Here is an 18,208-nt window from a genome sequence, read left to right as displayed (position 1 = left end):
GCAAAGATGCTCTGGTCTGATGAGACAAACATTGAACTCTTTGGGAAGAACTCAAAGACTATGTCTGGTAAAGTCCAGGCACTGCTCATCACCAGTCTAATACCATCCCTACAGACACATGGTGGTGGCAGCATCATGCTATGGGGTGCTTCTAAGTGGCAGGGATAACAGAGTAGTCAGTGATGAGGAAAGGGCGAATGCAGCCAAATACAGAGAACATCTGCTCCAGAATGCATGGGATCTCAGATGGAGGTGATGGTTCAATTTTCAGCATGACAAAGACCCAAAGCATATAGCGAAGACAAATCTGGAATGGCTTATGGACAAGACTCTGTTTTTCCTTGAGTGGTCCAGCCAAAGCCCAGACTTAAAAATCCTATAGAACATCTGTGGAGAGACCTGAAAATTGGCAATGTCACAGATGCTTCCCATCGAATTTAAAGGAGCTTAAGAGAATCTGCAAGGAAGAATGGGATAAACTGCCATAAGCCAAGTGTGCAAACCTTGTGGAGACTTACCCCAAGAAGACTCAAAGCTTTAATTGCTGCCAAAAGGGCTTCTACAACATACTAAACTGAGAGTCTGAATATTTCTATAAATGCAAGACATCAGTATTTGATTTTTAATAAAGTTGCAAACCTTTCTAAAAACCCTTTGTCAATTTGGGTTACTGAGTGTAAATTGATAAGAAAAACAGCAAATGTATCCATTTAAAATGAAATCTACAGCATAATAAGGAATGCAGAAAGTGAAGGGGTCTAAATACTTTCTAAATCCACTGTAAATATTTAAATATCAAAAATCAGCCAAAAATATTAAGGAACAAAAAATATTAATGGGAAAATCTGATATTGACAAAAAATACAAACTAAATGGATAAAATGGAAGAGCACAACACATAGTACTAGTGAATAAACACAACATGAATATGAGAGGCGAGATGTAAGAGACGACCTCATTCATAAAAAAGACATAAAATAACTTAAAGCAGACAGCTGGTCTGGCATGTCAACAGAAATTTCAGGAAACCCTTAGAATGTATTAGGATGAAAACGGCTGGAGGGTGGGAGTCGTAACTCCCACTACTACTGCTGTTTACACAGTTTCATTTAACAGTGCATGCTGGGATTGTTGGTAAAGGTGGCCATACACAGAACTTACACTTTCAACTCAGTTTTACTCTTGGGTCTGAAACAGGTTGAATGCTTTTGTATGATATTTATGTATGTGTTTATCTGTAATATTGAATGCTTATATGTTTGTACACTTTTATTGTCATTGCTTTGTTTAGTAGTTTGAGTCATTATTCCATGATCTGCACTGTCACTGCATGTTTGTGCTTCAGTGGAATGAGCAGCAAGTGTTCTCCCTGTGAGAGTAAAGTGAATTGAAGTGAATTATTGGTGAGCAAGAGGTGCAGTTGTGTGAACAGAAAGATGCATCCGATCTGCTGTATCCCTAGCTGAGTCCCAAACTGCTCCAGGGTTCTCATAAATCCAGGTGTCAGAGCCAAAGTCAAGTATCAGTGTTGCCTGTAATTTGGAAGCATTGCTAAATACCGACAGAATTTCACTTGGTCCTGTGTAAATTATAATACTACAGTGCATCCGGAAAGTATTCACAGCGCATCACTTTTTCCACATTTTGTTATGTTACAGCCTTATTCCAAATTGGATTAAATTCATTTTTTTCCTCAGAATTCTACACACAACACCCCATAATGACAATGTAAAAAAGGTTACTTAAGGTTTTTGCAAATTTATTAAAAATAAAAAAAAAAACTGAGAAATCACATGTACATAAGTATTCACGGCCTTTGCTCAATACTTTGTCGATACACCTTTGGCAGCAATTACAGCCTCAAGTCTTTTTGAATATGATGCCACAAGCTTGGCACACCTATCCTTGGCCAGTTTCGCCCATTCCTCTTTGCAGCACCTCTCAAGCTTCATCAGGTTGGATGGGAAGCGTCGGTCCACAGCCATTTTAAGATCTCTGCAGAGATATTCAATCGGATTCAAGTCTGGGCTCTGGCTGGGCCAATCAAGGACATTCACAGAGTTGTCCTGAAGCCACTCCTTTGATATCTTGGCTGTGTGCTTAGGGTCCTGCTGAAAAGATGAACCGTTGCCCCAGTCTGAGGTCAAGAGCGCTCTGGAGCAGGTTTTCATCCAGGATGTCTCTGTACATTGCTGCAGTCATCTTTCCCTTTATCCTGACTAGTCTCCCAGTTCCTGTCGCTGAAAAACATCCCCACAGCATAATGCTGCCACCACCATGTTTCACTGTAGGGATGGTATTGGCCTGATGATGAGTGGTGCCTAGTTTCCTCCAAACACGACACCTGGCATTCACACCAAAGAGTTCAATCTTTGTCTCATCAGACCAGAGAATTTTGTTTCTCATGGTCTGAGAGTCCTTCAGGTGCCTTTTGCCAAACTCCAGGCGGCCTGCCATGTGCCTTTTACTAAGGAGCGCCTTCTGTCTGGCCACTCTACCATACAGGCCTGATTGGTGGATTGCTGCAGAGATGGTTGTCCTCCTCTCTCCACAGGGGACCTCTGACAGAGTGACCATTGGGTTCTTGGTCACCTCCCTGACTAAGGCCCTTCTCCACCAATTGCTCAGTTTAGATGGCCGGCCAGCTCTAGGAAGAGTCCTGGTGGTTTCGAACTTCATCCACTTACGGATGATGGAGGGCACTGTGCTCATTGGGACCTTCAAAGCAGCAGAAATTTTTCTGTAACCTTCCCCAGATTTAAGCCTCGAGACAATCCTGTCTCGGAGATCTACAGACAATTCCTTTGACTTCATGCTTGGTTTGTGCTCTGACATGAACTGTCAACTGTGGGACCTTATATAGACAGGGGTGTGCCTTTCCAAATCATGTTCCAATCAACTGAATTTACCACAGGTGGACTCCAATTAAGCTGCAGAAATATCTCAAGGATGATCAGGGGAAACAGGATGCACCTGAGCTCAATTTGGAGCTTCATGGCAAAGGCTGTGAATACTTATGTACTTGTGCTTTCTCAATTTTTTTATTTTTAATAAATTTGCAAAAATCTCAAGTAAACTTTTTTCACGTTGTCATTATGGGGTGTGGTGTGTAGAATTCTGAGGAAAAAATGAATTTAATCCATTCTGGAATAAGGCTGTAACATAACAAAATGTGGAAAAAGTGATGCGCTGTGAATACTTTCCGGATGCACTGTATATGACAAAAATCCAAAATGAAAAGCAGGGCAGGAATAACAGTAGCTGGTAAGAAGCCATGTCCAGGTAACCAACAACCTCTCCCCCTTCATCCTCAACGACTGCCTTTTGACCCAAGGCACTCCACTGATGTGACCTTTTTTCCACTTTTTAGAGTTTTTTTCCACTGTAAATGTGGAAAACAAAGCTAAGAAAGTCATTGCCACCTAGATACTTAAATAAGGGCACTTCTGGACCACTTATGTACAGGCCGCTTCCTCAGCTGCTCTGCTAGACACGCTCATGCACTTCACTGCCTTCCATGAAAGCCTGTGCAATTATATACCATCATCATCTTTAGCCTTCCACTGATGCTGAAGCAGTATCGATCAGACGCTGCATGGTTGCTATTGGCATGGACTAATCTCTGTACATAAATGCCTTCCTTCTAGGACTTCAAGCTTTTAGGACTCTTATACCTTGCACCAAGTTAACTTTTGCTTCCTGTACCTTGTGAAAAGATTATAAAAAATGTGTACAAACATTTCCATCCTTTTCAAACACCTTATTATGAATATACCTGCTTTTTGCTCCACAATGCCATTGCCACAATGTAGAACTGATCTGAGCTGTGTTAAGAGAGAGATGAGAGGATAACTTCCTTTTCAGAACAAATCGTCACATGCACTTCTCAATTTCTGACGGGCTGACCAAATTCCAAATCCTGCTTTTAAAAGAATTCTTAATATGGACTTGTTTGTACAACCTGATATAATATACAGGGATCTGCATGAAAGAAACTGGGCTCAGCATGTGTCTGATTTGAATATTAAGTTTTTTCTGGTGACTTTCTATTCCATTTTTTCATGTACAAATATTTACTTAAACTTTACTTAGCTAAAACACCAGGGGCCTTGCCTATAATTCAGACTAAAACATGGCGTATGGAGAAAATTAGAAATGTGCATACACACAAAAATATCCTGATGCATAAAACTCTGCGTAAGCAAAGTTCTATGCACTTTCCCTTTATAAGTCCAATAAACATAAATTTTAAAGCACATACATGGGCCTACAGCCCCACCATGACTCCTCCCAGAAATCTGGCTATTTGAATATGCAAATCAATATAAATAGCACCTTCCGTTCAGTGTTTTGTTAAAAGACAATGGCAAAGGTATATGTATAAAAAGAATTTCAGCGAATATGAAATGGAGGTCCTGCTCATTGAAGTGGATGCAAGGAAAAAGTTACCATTTGGTGGCTTAAGCAGTTGTATAAGTAAGAAAAGGAAATTGATGGAGTGGTACAGCATGACATAGGCACTCAAAGGTTCAAGTTTAGAAAATCAGTCAGATACCAAAGTCAAAATGAAAAGGCGAGTTGCAGCTCACTGTCTGAGTGTCATATGGAAGCGTATTAGGGCCACAGAGAAGAACAAAAAATAGGGACCCTCAAGAAAAAAAAGAAGTCTCTGTCAGAATTTAATCTCGAAATGTTAACTTTAATCTTGAAGTTTATGTAGTGGTTAAAGACAACATATCATCTTTAATCTCAAAATTTCCTATTGAATCTCATCCTTTGTCATTAAAGTAGAACATTGTAAACTTCATCTTAAAATCGATGTTTAATTTACTAGAGTTTTTCAAACCCTATCTTATCTAAAGTAGCATGTTAAATGCTTCGTATTCTACGGGTTCCCCTACCCAATCGTTAGTCGCTATGTGCTTCTTAAACGGGCTTTCTCTTACGCCAACAGGAGCGCACAGGCAGTGATTGTCACACAGAATACATTAAATTCATGATATTACAGCTTACTGAACATTTTACATTACTAAGATGTATACTTGATATAATTTTCATGATGAAATGCATTAAAGCATGTATTAAACACATGGGGACACGGTGGTGCAGCAGTAGCACTGCTTCTTCACAGTAAGGGGGTCATGTCCTGGGTGTCCTGAACACTCAGTGTTCTAAGTTTATAGCTAGTTTATAGGTTTATAGCTTGGAGCCTTGTCACAACTACCATAAATGTTCTCTGAATTGGATGTACAGATGCTTTTTCAATCACTTCTTAGATATACTGTATTGTGGCAAGGTGTCCTAGGAATTTAATGGATGTTCTTCTGGATTGGGTTTCCTTATTACAGCAGTACTGTATCTCTCAAAACGTACCAACCTCCAATTCCTGTCCTTCCATTTTCTTTCTCCACGTAACCACTCGCCACACAATAAGCGTCTGTAATAAATGTAAAACTAGGCATAAGCTTAGAATGCTGATTCTTCAAAACCTTGAAGGAACATTGACAAATCTTAATTTTACATGTTTAACTATTCCATCCATTCATCTGGGGTCATGCCAGTCCCAGCAAGCACTGAGCGTGAGACAGGAACAAATCCAGGATGGGGCGCCAGCTCATCGCAAGATGAATATAAAAACTCATAGACACTAGTGGTGTCAATTTAGCATCACCAACTCCTCTAGCCTGCATGCCTTTGGAAGGAAACCAAAGCACACAGAGGAAACCCAGCAGGAAAAGATACAAACTCCAGGCAAGGAACACCTGGGACGTGACCCCACATGTTTAATTATTAACAGTATATATTATGTAAATTAAGATAATTTATTTGTAAAATGTAATATACATACTTTAATGCATTTCATCAAAAACATGATATCAAGTATACATCCTAGTATTCTAGCAACACACAGCTCCAAGAGAGAACCTAAATCGACTTAGAAGCCAGTCATCATCATGGGACAGTATGGTCTCTAAAAACAAGCTCTCTTCTAATTCTGCTATTTGTGATGTCTTCTAAAAGCAATGTAGCAGTCATGGCACCATTATATTTTTAAAGAATGATTACAATCAAGTGCCTTAAATTTGTAAACAATATGCAATGAATTTTGGCGCATTTGATAAAGCCTACATCATGGATGTGAATCTAAAAAGGAAAAGTGACCACACAGAAACAGTGGCACGGCTTTGATGCTGGGTGCCACCTGGTTTACAAAATTAAGCAGAAACGTGCATATGCATGGTCTGAGGCTGCTATGAAAATGTGTGTAGCATTACACAAAGTTTAACTTTTATACATCTCGAAGAGAGCGTGGAAACGGTCAGACAAAAACTCAGTGTGGGATTCAAAACCTAGGATGCTAGATGTTTCAGGTAAGAATGTTAAGGTAACTATTGTGCCAGCATTCTTCAATTAATTATTAAAAGATAACTAGGGTCACACTAGTATAGAGATTGAATGTGATTCTGTCTAGTTTTAATAACAATGGGCTCCTCAAAGTTGTAGGTTTGGGACGTGAAATAATGCTTAACTTTTACAACAGAAAGGAAAGCCAATGCAAAACTCAAAATAATTGTAGTTAAATATTTTTAACTGAAAATACACAAGTGAAAAACAGGATAAGCTGCTTCAATCCCAGGTTAAACCTGCAAACACAACCCACACAACAGAGCAGAGGACCTATCTCAAAACCTGACTCTTTAGTTTCACTCTCGAATACAAATATCAGATATGGACAAGCTCCTTAGTCTGCCTCAGTGACATCCAGGTCTGCTTAAAGTCACATCAAATAATATAACTTTTTCAGATATTTTAGGCTGTAGCTTTCATTTAGATAATCTTAGTGAGTCGGAGTTGGTGACGTGCTCCTGTGGCTGCTAGCCTTATTACATGCCCTTACTCAGACTAGTCTGTAACATTCTCAGATAAAATCAAACACGTTTGATTCAGTCTTTAGTTGTGTGACAGAGCTGAAAACCAATGAATGCTCATTTGGAAGTACAATGCAGTGACGAGCAATTGGGAATGTGAGCTCTGTCAGGCAGCATATTACTGGCTGTCTGGGATTCAGGGGAAGGTTACAACTGTGCTGGAAATTCAGCACATCATTGCTAAAAGTAACATGCACAGCGACTTTTAGTTGTGCAAAATGAAATGGTCCGGCAAACAAGATCAGCAACTGCAGTCAGCAAGTCTGACAAACGTAATACCTAGCGGTTGTGTAATGTGATATTGGCTTAACCTCCTGTTGGTTAACATGAAAAAATTCAACTAGTTCTTGTGTGGCTGCCAACACTGACACTTTTTCTTTGAATCCTGGTATCGGCAAACTCTTCCCATCAATCAAAGCTACTAGGCTTATTTATATGCTCGACAGCACATCTGTGTATCACTTATAGAATCTTCCTCTTACCTTCTGATCTTCTTACCTTTTTATCACCTAGTGACTGTAATTGACTTTTCAGCAGTCTTCCAATGATCGACAAGTTGCAAGTTCAAAATCCTGAAGTTGTTACATGGTCCACGACTAATCAACAGGAATCACTGCATTGTCCTCCAGTGACATACTATATAGTATGTCATCTCCTAAGCTCTGCTGCTGACTTGTATGGCTGCTAATTCAAATGCTTTAGACCACCTGTAATGTTGCTTACTTCATATCTTCCTGCCAAATGCCTGATATGCTCCAACACTGACTTTCTCACTACTGTGCTATGGAATGCTTTCCTTGGACCTGTTTGGACCTGAAGCTCCATCAGTGTGTTAATACTGAGATCACATTTAAAAGAATCATCTCTTTAAAAGGCTTGGATTTTGCTGTTTGTACTGTGCTGATCCCAGATTTGATCTAGTGCTGGTCTCCTCGTATCAGTTCACGTTTACCTATCTAGACTCTACAAAATGTGTTTCTGATTATATTGTCATATTCTGTTTTGTGTTATTACTTTGAAGTGCACTCTTGTTTGTGCTGTACAGTGCTTTGTTAAGAGCATTAAGTAAGCCTTATCCTTGACACAGAAGCCATATTCCATGACAAGCAAATGAAAACTTTACTGACCATGATGCTTTGGACCAATAAGAAAAATACTAATCTTTTCAGCAACTGTTAAAAACTTGTGTGATACTATTAAAATCTGGGCTTACGGAATAGTCAGTGCCACACGAAATATTAAGCAAATGGATTCCATCAAATGAGGACTTATCTTAAGCATTAACATTTCAAAGTCAAGTCTTTGAGATCCTCTCTCTGACAGCATGTAGGCTCACAATCATTTAATGTTGGTTAATATTTACATGCTTTTAAAAGACTGTTACTGGCTGATACTTGTCACCTAATTGCCACTGCACTTTTCACCACCCCAAACGTCACAACAAATTGATGAATAGTCTGAAGAGGTGAAATGTTCGTTCTCTATATCTACTGTACTATATTTAAAATGAAAACACAAACAGTCAAGGTAATGGACTGATTCATTTATTTCTTATAAACAAATTTAATAGTTAATTTCTATATTATACACATTATTAAACACATTAAAAACAGTGAGGACTGTAGTGGAAAAATTATTTACATCTAATAGACTGCTGGAAAAGAAAGTTACTGCCCCTTCTAACAGTAAAGGACGTCCACTTGTTAGTGTGTGTCAATTAGGCACTATCCCCGCTGCTGCACACAGCTGTATCAATGAGGCTTTCGACTGTAGACATATTTGGAATTTTGCAGAACTGTATGTTTTCACTTTGTTGTTTTCTTCTGTCCTTCATGCCGCCAAAGAGCGGCTGATGGCGAGTGACCACGCTCAGTTCCCTTCGTTTGCGTGTAAACGGTTTGCCCTGTGCTTCTTGTACCCTCTTCCTGAATCCGTAAGACACCTGGTGAGGCACAGGTTTGATAGGTTTGGCTGAGTAGAGCAAAGCAACACCCCACCACCCTGCTGTTCCTATTTCCAACTTTCCTCTACTGTTTTTATTTGCTACTGCATTTATGAAATTGCTTATGATGGCAGCAATATGGACCAAGTTAATACAAACCTGAAGGCAACCTCCATTCCCCCCTCTCTTGTCTCACCTTGTCTTTCTCCAGGATGAGGTGGATGTCCATGATACAGCGTTTGCTGGCTCTGGCGGATAGCTGCAGTAAGCGGCAAGTCAGCCTGTATTACCCACTCCTGGTTGCCATTAAGTACAGTCTCTGGAGGCATGGCTAGTGAGTGTCTTTTGGGGACATCCTTGGTCAGTGTTGCTAAGGACTGCTTAGCCTGTGATGAAAAAGATGTTTTGTTAGTTAGCTTTTTGCATTCAGATTGGATATTCCTGAGATCAGTTGAGAATGAGTGCACAGTGTGAAGGAGGTGCTGCATTAAACACTTCCATAATCTCTTGATAATGTTCTCCATTTCCTGTGAACCTACACAGACAAAGTGATGAAGACAATGCCCCTGCATAGCAGATCTAAATCTTAGCATGCATATGCTAGCCACAAATTCATTTGGCAAATTATTTTTCATACTTTAGAGCTTGACTGTTCCATTGAGAACTTAATGTATATGCAGCCATCAGGAGCAGAGCCTTTCATTTTTCTCCCATTTTCACAATTTCTTCAATTTAATAGTGTAATCTCATCAACATTCCTACTCTGTCCAGGGTGCACTCCTACCCCTACTATATTTTATTGGCCTGTTACCAAGTCAAGATTTCCTCATAGTTTATATTCATCTCAATTTCATGCAGAATTAATAGCAGTCATTTTTCAATCACTTGTTTCTTTTTTGTATTTTTCATATCTGTATGTTGTGTCCAGCTGCTGTTTGATCTCAGGACAATCTTTGCTTCTTTAATAAACTGTGTACGTGTGGTGGGTGTTTATTAATCCAAATGTCTTCACGGAGTCTCTCCTGTGACCTATAAAATAGTTTTGTATCTACCATAAAATGGTCTAATATTCTACACAGTGGAATCAAGCTGGCTACAAAATCCCAGTTTTCAATTGTTTGTCTGTTATTACAAATGTTCTTGAATGAACTGACTAAAATTAAAAAAGCATCTCATATACATCACATATAAGTCTTTCTATACATTTAGTCAATGAATGGGATTTAAAATATTGTGTTAATCCCCAATCTGGGGCTGTCTAATTTTGACAGTTCTATTCAGATAAGGCAGTGAAAAAACTAGTCACCATTCTGACCACTGGGTTAGATCAGAGGGGACTAAAATGAAGAAATCACAGGAGGGGGCATGTAAGGGAAGCAGGGTAAGCTTATCTGCCTCATCCACAGTCAACAGCTGTGGACCTGGAAGAAGAACAACACTGACCCTGAACAGACTCTGCCCAACTCTTCACCTACTGTAACAACTACCATCAAGCTCACAATAGAAGGAGACCTCCTGTTCCTTTGTGGTCATATTTAGGGACCAGATATGAACAAGACTGGGCCGATTTTCACCTGTGAAACAGGCATTGCTGTTGTTGTTCTTGCATACTTTTTCACAAGATCATCATACAGTTTAGCAAGAAATTACGTTTTCACCCAATTTGGAAACCCAAAATATTATCACCTCCTTGGGTTGTATTTTTATACAATGTTCGCACTAATATGAATGAAGGTTTTGAAATGTATAGAATTCATTTTTTCACTCTTTGTATGTTTGTATTCATTTTACAAGTGAGTTTAATCCTAATCTTTTTGAAGTTTCCGCAGTTCCCTTTTTAACTTCATTTTGATTGCAGGCACTACCACTTGTGTGTTTTTTGCATTGACTGTTACAAACTGCATATTGCTCCACTGTGTGCTTCTCTAAGATGACTGCATTTTCTGTATCCAGGTTTCCTGTGTATGTGTTTCAGTGGTGTATTCAGCTGCTTTTTTTGGAGTTATGACTATGTGTGTTTTCATCAAGACTCTGGTTTGTGTTTTGGCCGCTAGTTCAATTTTTTTGTGTAACCTTTTCGCTTTGCCCCCTGTTTGCTCCAAGTGCATTTACTCTCTCATCTATTGGCCCATTTTCCACATTTTGCTTACTTACAAACAGGCTGGCTACAATTTTATCAGTAAAGGTATTAAAGTTAGATAAAACTCTTCATGAACAGTGTTATAAAAAGTAATCTTTTCAGATCTTCTTTCAGCAGGTATTTAGCTGAATTAAATATAGCCGAATCATTCCAATAATTTCAACAATTATTTTAAAACTAGACAGGACAGCCACTCAAAGTGTATTCTTCTTACTGAAGCAACTGAGGAAAATGATCCCACCAGGGTACACAAGATAACAAATAAGAATGGAGCTTTCTAGAGAGTGTAGAACTACAGATTGATGTTAATTGGCCTATCACACCATTAATTACAGTATTTCATGACTTTAAATCTCTGATCTGAGATCACATTGATAGCACATACCACAACAATCACCATTATTAGCCCATAGTTACAAAAAATTGTATTAATGTTAATCAGCAGACCAATCAACTGAATGTTAGTAACACAAAGGTGCAATCAGACCCCAACACCTACAGAAAATTACCACCACACTGATGGAGTGCTCAGTGATTCAAACACCATTGCATGGTTATTATCAGGCAGGCAGGCCAGCCTAGTCTTACCGCCATGAGCCTTGGAGAGGGCTCCTTTTCTCGATCAAACACTCGGTACTCCTTTCTTGGAGCCACGCAGTTATTCATCTGGGGAGACAGGGCATTTTAGCATAAGGAGAGCCTAGGAAAGCTCAAGAAGCTGTAAGTCAACCAAGTTGGCCAAAATTCAGTTTTAAAACTGAAAAGTCTAGCATGGAGTCAATGAACTTGATTTCCTGAGATTAAATAAATGGGCTCATACTAGCAGACCATGACAAAAGGAATATGAACATCGACAGCAATCATAACACTTGGCTTGCTTTCAGATGCTTCAGGTTGGCCGTTCATGACCATATTGATCCTTCTGTAACTCTGAACAGCACAGGAGGCAGCTCTGAACAAAGTGCAGAACATCAGACTTCAGCAGAACGAGTAAGACAGAATGTAAGATTGTCCTCTGCTACATTGCAATTGCTCAACAAACATTAGTATTGTATCTTCAAGGCACGTCTTTCATATTTTCATGTCATAAGTTGGAAACACAGGCCAGGATGCCAATATCTGATCGTACTGTTACTGAGAATACTAAATGACAGAATCAGATTGTTAGCCCTTTATGGTTTCCTTATTCTCTTTTTGTCACAACAGATCGAAAAGAGAAGAGACATCTGTCTAACTGTAAACTGCAACTGGACATTGCTTGAGAGGGGTAACAAAATCCCACATGCACCTCACCTCTTGAGGGTTTGAGTGTCTTACCATGGCCAATTCTGCCTCTAACTCTTTAATCCTGTTTTCTTTTAGGTCCAGCTGTGAGCGTAGTGCAGTTGCATGGTCAGTTGCCTCCTTGGCTTGCTGTCGAAGATCCCACTTCTCTCTCTCCAGCTGATCCTTCTCCTTGGCGAGAGCTTTAACTGCATCCTCACTTTCCTGAAGAAACAGCATGAGTAGGAACACATGTAGACCAGTTGGTAATATTCAGCTTAGCAAGTGTCAGGTTTGAAATGGTTACTTTACCAAACAAATGTTATGAATGTTTTATTTTTTCTCCCTGACTAATTTTTAGCTTTAAAATATTACAAACAATTCTAATGACAGAGTTGTGACAGGTGTAGGATTAAAAATCATTAAATGTTCCTGTCAGAAAAATAAACCTGATTGATCTAAAGGGCTTTAATGGAGTCATCAGATTATAAATGAATATGATATCATGGACATATCAACATCATCATGGACATCATGGAGACTACTTCCTTTCCATTTTGTATCTCAAACACAAGATATTATGTTGAACATCTTCGGTTATTTGCTATATACTTATTTTAAGGGGACAGGAGGATACTAGGGAAGGGATCATGAAATTAATGCCTTCAAGCATTCAGGGCTTGTGTAAAAAGCATCTTAATAAAATAATTACATATTAGAATAACTGTGACAAGAACAGGCCATTTGGACCAACAATCATGTTCACCTAGGTTGTTTAAAATAACATCAGGTCAAGATCTGAAGGTCCCTAAAGTCCTACTCTAGGTCATTTTTCCATGTGTCTGTGGTTCTTTGCATAAAGAAAAAATTTTCTACTTTCTAACATATGGACAAAACCATGCCTCCATGTTCCTGTTGCAGAGCTCATTTTAAAATAACAGTCTCCATCCACTGCACTAATTCTTTCATAATTTTAAACACTTCGGTCATGTCATCTTTTAATTTCTCTTTGCTTAAACTGAAAAGGTTCAACTCCTTTAGTTTCTACTCATAGTTCATACCTCTCCATCCCAGATTCAGCCTAGTTGCTCTTTTCTGAAGTTTGTCTAGTACTGCTAAGTATTTTTTGTAGCGCAGACACCAAAACTGCATGCAGAATTCCAGGTAAGGCCTCTTATAGAATATAACTTAAGCATAACTTCCATTGACTTGTACTCTGCACGTGGTGCTATATAGCCTACCATCCTATTAGCCTTCTTAGATGGCTGTTGTACACTGTTTGGATGTTGGTAGTGATAAGTCGACTATATCTCTTGGCTCCTTTTCATAAGGTGCGCTTTCAAGTCTCAGACCTCCAACTGTGTATTCAAATCTAACATTTCTACTTTCTTTGCGTAACACCTTATACTTATTTACATTTAAGTTTTATCTGTCACAAATCTGCTGAAGCCTGCATGCTGATTATTACGTCTGTAATAATTTAGCTGATTTTAGATTATTTGCTCTACCACCTACCTTGCTGTATCCACACATGCCCCTAACCTATCTCTCTCTATCTTGGCATCATCTGCAAATTTAACCAGCTTATTGATTTTATTCTTTCCAGATTTGTCATATATATTAAAAATAGGAGCAGCCTCAGCACTGACCCCTCAGGGACATCACTTTTAGCATTGCCTAATTATGAAAACGTTTGGCTCACCATAACCCATTGCTTTCTGTGTTTTAGCCTGTTTTGCACTCATCTATATACAATGCCCTGAATTCCGACATTTAGTTTGCCCAACCTCTCATGTGGGACATTATCAATTGCTTTCTGAAATTTAAGATAAATAGTAAGTTATGCACCTCTCTGATCATTTGCTTTTGTTGCTTCCTCATAGATGTTTTTACATTTATAACATTAACTATATAATTATTACATTATGCATAGTAATCATACTTGTTTTGCTATTCTAGCATGTATTATTATATTTCAGAAAACAGCAATTCTTAGGTAATACCTTCATACCACAGAAGTTTATTTTCTTTAGTAGGGAACATGTACCTAAGAAACTATCAGTGCACTTAAGAAGCTCAAGTGGCAGGCCCCCTTTCAGATGCTGCATTGTCAGCAGCTCGGCAAGCTGTCGGTCATGAGGTAACCCCATTAACACAGGAGCCGAGTTGTGGAGCCTGCTGTCCAATTCGATTTGTACGGGTTGCCTGCCATTGCCTCTAACAAGCACTGGTTAATGAGGGTTTGTGCCCTAGCAAGTCGCAGATGAATTCTTCAGAAAGCACATTCAGGCCACTTAGCTGTAACGTTCCCCTTTCATTCTGTCACTTCTGTCCAGCTCAGTTTTATACAAAAACATGGTGCGCACATGTTTCTGTAGTTACAAGTTCAGCTTCATCAAACACAGGATGCAGTTACTTTCTCAGTTTTGCTGCGTCTATCAGTCCTCGTGTTGACAGCAGCAAGTGTTTAGATTTATCTGCAAGTTTTGACATTGCCTTATGCTTAAAGTACCAATTTGTTTCCACTAACTGTGTTGCCACTATAAGCACTTCTATTTCTAGATCTTTCACTCCTGAATAGGGGGCCATTGGATATATGCAGTAAAACAAGTTACATATATATGAATATATATGAATATTCCAGTACTCTCACTGCTTCTGTAAGATAAGCAATACATCAAACACTGCAAATAAGCATTAGCCGCTCCCACATATTTTAACTTAATTTCTTTACATTGTTTAAATTATCAAAGTATTGTATTTAGGGAAGACACACAAAATATATTAATGAGAAAAAGAACCACAATTTATCATTTTACATAAAGTGTTAGATGCTGATATCAGTGTACTGGATTTATTGTATTGAAATTAAATCTTGGATACATCAAAAGTGTTTTAAAGTTATCTATTTTAGCATAACTGCTTTATTCAAATTTTAACATGTGAAAATTGTAATAATGTAATAAGTGGAAATCAAAAAGCACAGCAAATAATTGAAATGCAAATGTGTTATCAGCTTTGCATGACAATTATGAAGGATTCTTGATATTGTTTTTGAACCACACAATTGTAAAGCACGTGCTTTGCCTTGTGTCAGACAATTGTAGGTGACTTAAAAAAACACACACAACACAAAGAGAGTGTCAGAAAGACATGTGCTCAGTTCCATTACAACAGGTTACACATACCTGAGCACGGATTTAAGCAGCCGCCATGCTTCAGCAGTGCAAGATTCAAGACCTGAGGCACCTGAGAGACCCTCTGAACGCTCAGGCAGATTAGCCAATTTTTATACTGAGGAAAGTGCTTCACTATTACTGCAGTGTGAAAGCTCATTATCGACTTACTTTACGGTGCTGCTCATAGTTGCGTATAAAATCCCGAAGTTGCTCTTCACGACTTTCCAGTGTTGCATACAGCTGCTGCATTTGGTTTACTAATTCTGCTTTTTCTATTTTCAAGCGTTTCCGGTCTGCTTTCATGGCTGTGAAAAAAAAGTAAAGGTAAAGTCCAGATAACATTTTAATTGGAAAAAACAAAGTTAACTGCAGTCTACAAATACATACAGTATTTAATCTCTATCACTACAGCATAGTTCACACATAATGAAACACCTCATGTCATCAAAGTAACAGAGGAAGAAATTATGCAACAGTAAGAGAGAGTGCCAATAATGATCAAAATGGGGTTACTTTTCAAACATTTCTATTTTTGTTTGGCAAGAGGTGCTCTGGAATTCAAGGTTCTCAGTGGCCTACTAGATTGTGATTTAGAGTTCTTTAGATGGTTTAAAAAAACGTGTTTTAATGCAGTCTCAAAACTAACATACTATATACACTGTAAATGGATATACTAAAAGTAACAACATAAATTGAAATTCAGAAAATTTTACTTTGGCTAAAGTTACCTATTTACTTGCTATTTACTTGCCTATTATTTCTGAGAAAAACTAGGAATGTCATGTAAAGGTTTGTCAGTGTGCTGCTCCTAGGTAATGGAAGACATATATTAAATGCTTTACATAAAATGTATTATATTATCTCCTGAAAATGGCATTCCCCGAGTTTGATTTAGTTATATCGTCATGATTACGTATATTAACCTTGCGACTAATTTACCCAGTTTGCTCATAATGTTATTATCTATTATCATTTTTAAACATTAAAATGACAGATTCCATTTTGTCAGATATTTTGGGATAATAACATAATATTTTCAAAACGATTCTATCAGCATTAAAGGCCAATCACACATGCACCACCCCAAATGTATTTGGCGATGTTGTAGGAAAACCAAACTACCTAGTAAAAAGCCTATGCAGACTCGGTCAGAATGAGCAAAACAACAAAAACTACTTGGGGGATCAAATCTGGGATGCTGGATCCTTGAGGCAGTAGTGCTAACCACTTTGCCACTCTCCTAATGGGATGCTTTCTGTATTAAACTGACAGAGACCTCCACATGTGAACTTCTTGTCTTCTATTTGTAATCCAGGTCTGCACTTATTAGTAGCCAGAACACTGCTGTGTAACCTGATTATTTTATTAAAATGTATGTTTCTTAGCAGATATCAAGGGCTTTACATTTAATGTTCCACACACTAGTTCAGTGTTCTGTCAGGTGACTACTGAACAGACTTGAGATTTTAAGATGAATAGTAGCCAGAAAAGAGCCACAACCAGGAAATCAAAATAGAGTTGTCAAAGACCAAATGCTAACTAAACTTGAAGACTATGTCTGCCTATGTTTCATTAGCAGCATTTTTATGCAGAAACGATCTTCATTAACAATAGTATTTTCATATTGTTTGAAAAAGTATCTCCATCTACACTAACGCATACACATTTCACTTATTTGGCTTATACCGTTATCCAAGGTGACTTATAACGTTTATGATACAATTGGTTGCATTTCTTTGTTTTCTCAATTGGAGAACATGTTGGTCAAGTGTATTGCTCAGGGTCGCATAGTTTCAGTAGCAGGATTTGAGCCCACAGTCTCAGGGTTTCACTATTGAAAACACATGGCGTAAATGTTCGCCTACATTGGTCATGCACAAACTGGCAGAAAAATTCTTGACGGCATGTTAATGTTGGCGGCCACAGCATTTATTAAAATGTAAAAACTGTAGCAAGCCGTATATTACTCTATTTCCTTTTTGCACATTTATGCAGCATTCAAACTGCAGAAAACACAATTTAGATGCCTACAGGTAGGTAACACAATGAGCGCCCGGAAAAGGAACTCCTCCATGTCTACTGTGTTGGGATACATTTTTTTTCCATGAAGAGTGAACAATCAGGGACTAAGATGGTGTAATAAACAGGATCCAGTCAAGGAAGGGACACGATCAGAGCTCAATTACAGTCTGCATTTATTGAAGCCTACATTTTCACCCCGTCACATTGCAATGCTGAGCCAGGATTTTTAGAAATACAGTGGTACCTTGGTATACGTCTGCTTTGGAATAAGTCCAACTTGGTATACATCCTGTTTGGACACGAAAAATTTTGCTTGGTATACGACCTTTGTTTGGAATACGACTCGCATGCTAACCTTGTTTACCTCTCTCGAGACAAAGCCATGACTGCCCACGAGCGTTAGTGCGCCAGTTGCTAGCATTCAGTGAACAACCTGCGCTATAACTTTCTTTGAACTTTCACGTGTGTGATATAGCGGGTCCACAGCTCCTGTCAAAGTCCAGCTTTAAAATAAATAATCACCGAGCTCGCAGCTTGGTGAGGGGGTATGGTGGTTATGTGGCTGAAGGTTGTCAGGGCGATTTGCAATGTGGGCGTTTCTCACCAAAGTGCACTTGTGAGGGACCGTCCGCATTCATGATTGTTCCTGGGGCTGCTTATCTTGATAAACAGAAGCGCGATTCAGCTAGAAGGGCAGTAAAAAGAAAGAACGGACGAGAGGGTGAGTGAGTGA

At 38.7% G+C, this 18,208-nt stretch overlaps 1 protein-coding gene across 7 annotated transcripts in view; it reads right to left on the bottom strand.

The window, feature by feature from the left end:
* The window catches only part of LOC120530889 (kazrin-like), a 690,431-nt gene that overhangs the window by 66,500 nt on the left and 605,723 nt on the right, over nt 1-18,208 (bottom strand). For 6 of the 7 annotated variants that reach the window (XM_039755646.1, XM_039755649.1, XM_039755652.1 and 3 more), the window contains 4 exons: nt 15,622-15,758; nt 12,329-12,499; nt 11,600-11,677; nt 9,068-9,257 (listed from right to left, as the gene is read on the bottom strand). In XM_039755646.1, the coding sequence (XP_039611580.1) occupies nt 9,068-9,257; nt 11,600-11,677; nt 12,329-12,499; nt 15,622-15,758 (576 nt within the window). The remainder of the gene's footprint in view (nt 1-9,067; nt 9,258-11,599; nt 11,678-12,328; nt 12,500-15,621; nt 15,759-18,208) is intronic. The other variant, XM_039755647.1, reaches the window with a different exon arrangement.

The sequence above is a fragment of the Polypterus senegalus genome, chromosome 6 (genome assembly GCF_016835505.1).
Source record: "Polypterus senegalus isolate Bchr_013 chromosome 6, ASM1683550v1, whole genome shotgun sequence".
NCBI classification, from domain to species: Eukaryota; Metazoa; Chordata; class Cladistia; order Polypteriformes; family Polypteridae; genus Polypterus; species Polypterus senegalus.
This window is presented reverse-complemented; position numbering and strand designations above follow the sequence as displayed.